The sequence below is a fragment of the Rhinopithecus bieti genome, unplaced genomic scaffold, assembly GCF_001698545.2.
Source record: "Rhinopithecus bieti isolate Rb0 unplaced genomic scaffold, ASM169854v2 scaffold_6782, whole genome shotgun sequence".
In the NCBI taxonomy this organism is placed as follows: domain Eukaryota; kingdom Metazoa; phylum Chordata; class Mammalia; order Primates; family Cercopithecidae; genus Rhinopithecus; species Rhinopithecus bieti.
The window spans coordinates 1,855,521-1,863,767 of record NW_016805866.1 but is presented as its reverse complement, the minus strand read 5'-3'; the positions used below and the strand labels follow the sequence as shown (position 1 = coordinate 1,863,767).

Here is an 8,247-nt window from a genome sequence, read left to right as displayed (position 1 = left end):
TTTTTTTTTTTTGTGAGACAGAGTCTCGCTCTATCACTCAGGCTGGAGTACAAGTGATGCGATCTCGGCTCACTGCAAGCTCCACCTCCCGGGTTCACGCCATTCTCCTCCCTCAGCCTCCTGAGTAGCTGGGACTACAGGTGCCTGCCACCATGCCCGGCTAATTTTTTGTATTTTTTTTTTTTAGTAGAGACGGAGTTTCACCATGTTAGCCAGGGTGGTCTCTATCTCCTGACCTCGTAATCCACCCACCTCGGCCTCCCAAAGTACTGGGATTTACAGGCATGAGCCACCGCGCCCAGCTGCTGGCAACAGTTTCTTAGACATGACACCCAGAGTACAAGCAATCAAAGAAAAAGTGGACTTTGTAGATTAAAAAGGTGTTTTTTATTTTGTTTTTTTGAGACAGAATCTCACTCTGTTGCCCAGGCTGGAGTGCAGTGGCATGATTGTGGCTCACTGCAGCCTCAGCATCTTGACTTCCAGGACTGGAGTGTTGCTCCTGCCTCAGCCTGCTGAGTAGCTAGGAGAAAATATTTGCAAATCATGTATTTGATAAGGATCTGCTATCCAGAATATATAAAGAACCCTTAAACAGTGTAACAACAAAAAGATAACGCAGTTAAAAACTGGCAAAGGACTTGAATAGGCGTTTCTCCAAAGAAGATACACAAATAGGCAACAAGCATATGAAAAGATGCTCAGCATCATTAGTCATTAGAGAAATGCAAATGAAAACCACAGTGAGATAACCACTTCACACCTACTAGAATAGCTATACTCAAAAAAGAAAGAGAAAATAAATGCTGGTGAGGATTTGGAGAAATTGTAACCCTTGTGCATTGTTGGTGGAAATGTAAAATGGTACAGCTGCTGTGGAAAACAGTTTGATAGTCCTCAAAAATTAAGTATAGAATTATCCATATGACCCAGCAGTTCCACTCTTAACTATATACACAAGAGAACTGAAAATATGTTTTTCAACAAAAACTTGTATATGACTGTTCATAGCAGCCCTATTTATGATACCTAAATGATCTAAACCCAAATGTTCATCAGCTGATAAATGCACTGATAACAGTGGGATATTATTTAGCCATAAAAAGGAATGAAGTATTTGTATATGCTGCAACATGGATGAACCTTGAAAACATGCTGTGTGAAAGACATCAGCCACACTACACCATGTATCATGTGATTCCATTTATATGAAAAATGCATATCCATACAGACAGCAGATTATAGATTGCCAGGGGACAAGGAGAATGGGGAGTGACAGCTTAATGGATAAGAGTGATGAAATGTTCTGGAACTAGGTAGTGGTGAATGTTACATACACTATAAATGTTCATTGCACCTGAATTGTACATGTACAAATGCTAAAATGGTGAATTTTGTTAACAAGAATTTTACCTCAAAAAAATTTTTTTTTGAGACTGAGTCTCACTCTGCCGCCCAGGCTGAAGTACAGTGGCGCGAGCTTGGCTCACTGCAAGCTCCGCCTCCTGGGTTCCCATCATTCTCCTGCCTCAGCCTCCCGAGTGGCTGGGACTACAGGCACCTGCCACCACGCGTGGCTAATTTTTTTGTATTTTTAGGAGAGACAGCGTTTCACCGTGTTAGCCAGGATGGTCTCGATCTTCTGACCTTGTGATCCGCCCGCCTCAGCCTCCCAAAGTGCTGGAATTACAGGCGTGAGCCACCGCACACAGCCTAGAAATTTTTTTTCGTTTTACATTGATGATACCTATTTTAAGTTAAAGAATATCTAGACGTAATTCTTTTTTTTTTTTTTTTTGTTCTTGTTGTTGATATAGAGTCTCAGATTGTTGTCCAGGCTGGAGTGCAATGGTGTGATTAAGGCTTATTATAGCTTTAACCACCTGGCTCAAGAAATCCTCCCACCTCATCCTCCTGAGTAGGTGGGACTATAGGCATATGCCACCATACCTCGCTAATTTTTTTTTTTTTTTTTTTGTAGAGATGGCATCTCACTGTATTTCCCTGGCTGGTCTCAAACCCCTGGCCTGAAGTGATTGTCCCGCCTAGGCCTTCCAAAGTGCTAGAATTAACAGGCATGAGCCCCTGTGCCTGTCCATAATATCGTCTTGATTATTGTTCTCTCTGCTTTCGTTTTGTCTTCTCTTTCTGCATTTATTAGAAATCTCAGTTACATCTTTTATCTTCTGTCTCAATTGAAGCAAAATTTAACATGGTTGGTTATTTTATGCTCTAGTTAGGTTTTATCTTGGTCCCTTACTCTCTTTAATGCTGAGATTTCCTACTTTCTGCCTGTAAGAAAAAAAAAAGTCTTGAGTCTTAATTCTGCTTCATACCTCTACCATAACCATCATCATGCTAAACATGCTGATTTGTATTTAGACCCCAGGTTCTTTAATGTAAAGACAACAAGGTAGACTGTTAGCCTATTGCATTGCCCTTCTTTTCTCCTCTAATTTCTCCACTGTTACCTGTTTTATATGGTTTGTAGTACATAGTGCCATTAGCTCCTTTGAACCTTCATGTTAGGTCCTCTTCTAGTCATCTTAAACAGTTATTGTGGAGAATTATCTTCTTGAACTGTTTTTAAAGAATAAAGAAAATAAAAATAGGCCGGGTGTGGTGGCTCACTCCTGTAATCCCAGCACTTTGGGAGGCCAAGGCGGGTGGATCACAAGGTCAAGAGATCAAGACCATCTTGGCCAACATGGTGAAACCCATCTCTACTAAAAATACAAAAATTAGCTGGTTGTGGTGGCGCATGCCAGTAGTCCCAGCTGCTGGGAGGCTGAGGCAGGAGAATCACTTGAACCCGGGAGGCAGAGGTTGCAGTGAGCCGAGATTGCGCCACTGCACTCCAGCCTGACTACAGAGCAAGACTCTGTCTCAAAAAAAGAAAAAAGAAAATAAACATAAACATCTTTTCAGACTTACAAATTACGTAGCTTAAGTAATTTAATTATATTTAATTTCTTACAAGATTTCAGTAATATTGGCAAACTGTTAGCTGATTTGACAGTATTAAATTCATGACGTACATATGCATTTGGCATTTGGTTCTCAAAGAACATCAAGGTCACTATATTTTTTTTCAGTGAATATTAGGCCTTCTTATAGTAATACATAAATAAACTCTCCTTTTATTTGTAGGAGCCCCTCAATAGTGAAGATGATGTGAGTGATGAGGAAGGACAGGAACTCTTTGACACAGAAAATGTTGTTGTATGCCAATATGATAAGGTAAGGATGTCATCTTCAGATTACTGACGTTATTTGTGTTGTAATTTCTTCCCTACGTTAATTCTTTCTGCCTTATTGAAACATTTGCACAGCTGATTCATACCTCTTAAATTCATTATGAATAGTATGAAAACACTGTTAGAGTTTTGTGGATTATTTTAATAGAATGAAAGATTAATTTCTTAGCATTACATTTGAAAAATAAGTTATGAATGAAATGAAAAGAGCTACGATCTTTTTCTATTTAGATAGTCTTTCAACTTGTAAGCAGAGTAAACAGCCACTTTGAGGTTGTCCTTTATGGTAATAGCTCACTCAATGAGATAGTTCTGTTTTCTGTTTAGCCTCAACTATCTCAAAACTAGAAGGGTTCAATTGAATCTCTATAACTGTTATTATTAAGGAGAACACTCAGGCAATGAACAGTACTAAAAACAGATACATTTTTACTGAAAATCATTTAAAATATTATTTAACTTTGCTGTAGTTTGCTCACATTAAGGAATTTTTAAACCAGATACCGTGAAAACTAGCCATTGATTCCTTATGTTCTTAATTCCTAAACAGGGTGCTGCTTTCTAAGTATTTTTGTTATATCTATTTGTATTACTTCTGAGATTTTTGTTTTTAAGACATTTAAATTGGAATACATTTTTTTAACTGCAATCATTAAATTTATAATACAGCAAATATTACGTTGCATTTATAATTTTAGTAGAGATCTTTACCAAATGATGAAAATTCTAACAGAAGCTTATTTATTTAACATTTGTAGAGTGCAGAAATGTACCAGACACTATTCTAGGCCCTGGAGATGTAGTTATGAACATGTAAAATTCGTGCCCTGCATGAAGTTTCCTTTATAGATGAAGAAAATCTTAATTCTGTTGCCTTTATGGAAATGAATGTGATAAATAGCCATGCTTACTTCAAACAGATCTATAGGGAGAATGCCAGTACTATGGATCTTATTTGCTAATAAAAAGGTGGAGTTAGACTAGTTTTTTACCAGTGAAGTTACAGAATAAAGACAGTAAGGTCATTGAGAGTTTTACAGCGTTCATTTTTGTGCATAATGACTTCTGAGAGACTGTTTTTAAAACCATATACCATGCGCATTATAACAAGTGTAATTTCTGTTAGATACACATAGAGCAAGACTGAGGTTAAAACAAAAGATACCATTAAATCTTTATTGTTAGGAAGTCTCAGAGGATCTCCTTGCAACCAAATTATCCAGAACACAATTTCATGATGAGATGTCAGATTTATCAGGCAAGAGAGGACCTTTGTTTTAGCCTGACTGAAGAATATACTTCTAAGTGTCTTCCTACTTTAAGACAATGGTTGTATTCTCCTTTGGCACAAACTGTACTTATAATAGTTTAAATGTTAAAATTGGTTTGTTTTGCTCCCAGAGACATTACTTTAGTGTTTTAAATTAATAAGTGGAAAATAGCTCTAAATAGTGTGCTGAATGATAAATAATTTTAAAATTTGCAGAGGTCTAATTTTGAGAATCAAATGAGTTGCTCTGAAGATTGGAGGGGAGTGGTGACTTGATGTCTTTAGCCAATAGTAAAGAATAGCAGTGTTCTGTGACTGCATAAAGTGAGGTTGGATATTGTTTGAGCCAGCTTGAATTTCAGGAATGTAGTTTTGAAGCCTAAACTTTAGAATGTCAACAATGAGTCAATTTTAGAAGAGATCATAGAAGGATTAATAAAGCTTGTATTGCCAATCAAATCAGAATCTTAGTTAAATGCTAATAATATGGCAGAGTTCTTGCTTACATGTGGGTGGATAAGGGCTGATACAGCATTTGGCGAAAATAGCATCAGATGTAGGTAAACTTGCTTTAACACACTTTTAATTAGGAAATTTAAGAGGGCTTTCTCCTGGCTTTAAGAACATTCCCTCACGAAGGGCTTAGGGCCAGTAAATGGATTGCTTTTTTAGTTGTGACTTTGTACTTCTATTAATATAAAAATATTTATCATTTATTACCCAATATGACTTCAGTGTTGACTGTGTGGATTATTTGGCCCATGAAACTTTCCTACATTTATTTTTTGCAAATTGTCCTGTCCTATGACAAAATGCAGTCAATTTCTTTACTTGTCTGTAGAATCTCTATTTCCTAGCTAGTCATCACTTTCTTGTTTTTGGCTAGTTAAGCCCACTGTCTTTCTGGTTGGAAATACATTTATATACATGTTTGTAGGATAAATACTACTTTATAGGAAATCAAAGAAAAAGGGGAGACAGAGGTCTTTTCATGCAACAAATACTTACTGTTTATGGTGTCCCTGGGCACTATTCTTGGAGCTTGAGATACACTAGTGATCAAAACAGAACAGTCCCTGCCGTTGGGAAGCTTACTCCAGTCAGGGGAGATAGATGCTAAAACATAATAAATTAGGATTTATTTATTTATTTAAAACATAATAAAAGATTAATGTATTATGTTAGAAGCTGATAATTGGTATGGAAAAATAAAGATCAGGGAAAGAGGACAGGTTTGGTTCCAGTTTTAAATAGGATAGTCATAATAGGTCTTTGGAGAAAATGACATTTTAGCAAAGACTTGGAAAGAGTTAGCCCTGTTGTCTGGTGGCAGAGTCTGTTGTATGTGAGGAATGGCGAGGAGGCCTGTGTGGCTGGACTGGAGTGAGGGAAGGGGAGAGTACAGTAGTAGGTAGAGAGGTAGAGGTAAGGGAAGGCGGATGGTAAGGATTTTGTAACGGCATGGCTGTTACTCTTAAGTGAATTAGAATGTTATTGGAAGGTTTCAGTGAGACAAATGATATTAACTGATTTAAATTTCGAAAGGATTACTTTGCTTTCTTTATAGAGAGCAGAATATGAGGAGGAAGCAGAGGTTGCTGAAACAAGGAAACTGTTTAGGGGGATATTATAATAATTCAAATGGGAGATAATGGTGACTCAGCCTATGGTGATGGTATTAAAGTTGGTGAGAACTAGGTGGATCTTGGATTTGTTTTGAAGGAAGAGTGTTAACAAGATTTCCTGACTCTGAGATGTGTGGTAGAAAAGAAAGGAACCAAGAATGACTCGCAAGATTTTTTGATGAGGATTCTGAAAGAGGGATGGTGATACCATCAGTTCAGATGAGGAAAAGCTGCATGTGGAGCTGGTGGGACATGCCAAGTCTGGTATGTCTGTTAGACATTCAAGTCATCAATCTTAAGATGCTACATTTAGCATTTACGTAATGTATTTAGACCAGAGGTATAATTAGCTCTTAGTCCAGCAGTCTCTGCCCTACCTGCTGTTTTACCTTTATTGTGCTTTGTTTTGCTTTAATAAGTAAGAAAAGTTTGAATCCAGAAGAAGAACATGAGAGTGGTTTCCAAATAAGATGAAGGTTGTTTTTTAGTGATTTTTTTTTTTTTTTTTTAAGTCTCAAAAGCAGAGCTGGGATCAATAAATGGAAGTTGGAGAAGCAGATTTCAGTAAAGTTAAACTCTGAAAGATTTTACAAGAGAGCTGTTCCAAAAAGGAATAACTTAATTTGAAATTCTTTGCTTACTGTTTCTAATCATATTTAAGCAGACACTGCACAACCATTTGCCAGGAATATGTCATAAAGAATGTTTGCACTGGGAGGTTAGGCCATGGAATTTTAGGAGTGAGATCTTGGAAAATATCTGTACCTGGCCGGGCGTAGTGGCTCACACCCATAATCCTATCACTTTGGGAGGCTGAGGTGGGCGGATCACCTGAGGTCAGGAGTTCAAGACCAGCCTGGCCAACCTGGTGAAACCCATTTCTACAAAAATACAAAAATTAGCCGGGCGTGATGGTGAGTGCCTGTAATCCCAGCTACTCAGGAGGCTGAGGCAGGAGAATCACTTGAACCTGGGAGTGGGAGGTTGCAGTGAGCTGAGATCGCACCATTGCACTCCAGCTTGGGCGACAGAGTGAGACTCTGTCTCAAAGAAAAAGAAGAAAAGGAAAATATCTGTACCTGTTGAGCGTTTCTGCATTATTATATGAAACAGACTGATTTAGTAAAAAATACTGGACCAAGACTTGAAAATCATGGTTGTCACTTAGTAGCAGTATACCTTTGGTCAAGCCATTGAACCCTATCCAAGCTGTCATTTCTTCTTCTGAAAATGAAAGCCTGAACTAGTTGATTTTTTTTTTTTTTTTTTTTTTTTTAGGTACCTTTAGATCATAGAATAGGGAGAACCATGGGGCCTTCTTTGCAGAAGATGTGGAACTTGAATTGAGCATTAAATAATTAGTGTGACTTACTGGGAAAAGAAAGAAAGGTCACTTCAGTTCATTAAGTTTTACAACTCCTCTCCCCCACCAAATCCATGGAATTACAAACAACTAAGGACTATAAGTGAAGGCAAAGATGGGAGTGCCCAGAGCCTGCCCTTCAGCTCTTTTTGTTTAACTGTGGATGTACATAGTTTTTGAAATCTGCTGTAAGTGACTGGATGATTAGCATCCTTTAGATGTATTTTTAAAATACTGCTATGTATAAGGTTCCACGTTAGGTCTTGAGAGCGCTATAAGGAGTTTTATTTTGGTAGAAGAAGTAAGTCCATAATTGTATTACTTACAAATAATGTAAGAAATGTCAGTGAAAATACCATTGGGAATTTAACAGTGGAAAAGAATAGTTTTAGCTGGTTAAGATTTGGGAAAACTTTGTGGAGGATAGTCTTTTTGAGGTAGACCTTGAAAATATATATGCAAACCTGGTAGAGAGATAAGACATTTTGTAAAGAAATATTTTTAAACTATTTTAATGAACACAAGTACTAAAAGCTATAAAATAGTAATAATTACAGATAAATTTGTTTTTAAACCCACCTAGTGAGGTTTTTTTTTTTTTTTGGTGTGTGTGTGTTTTTGTTTTTGTTTTTGTTTTTGTTTTTTGGTGAAATTAAACTTTATTAAGAAACCAATTTTTAGGCCAGGTGCTGTGGCTCACGCTTGTAATCCCAACACTTTTGGAGGCTTGAG

At 37.3% G+C, this 8,247-nt stretch overlaps 1 protein-coding gene across 1 annotated transcript in view; it reads left to right on the top strand.

Annotated features, from left to right (window-relative positions):
- GTF2A1 (general transcription factor IIA subunit 1) overlaps window positions 1–8,247 on the top strand; it is a 47,127-nt gene that overhangs the window by 34,095 nt on the left and 4,785 nt on the right. Inside the window, exon 8 of the mRNA XM_017873849.1 lies at window positions 3,151–3,240. Coding sequence (XP_017729338.1) covers window positions 3,151–3,240 — 90 coding nt within the window. The remainder of the gene's footprint in view (window positions 1–3,150; window positions 3,241–8,247) is intronic.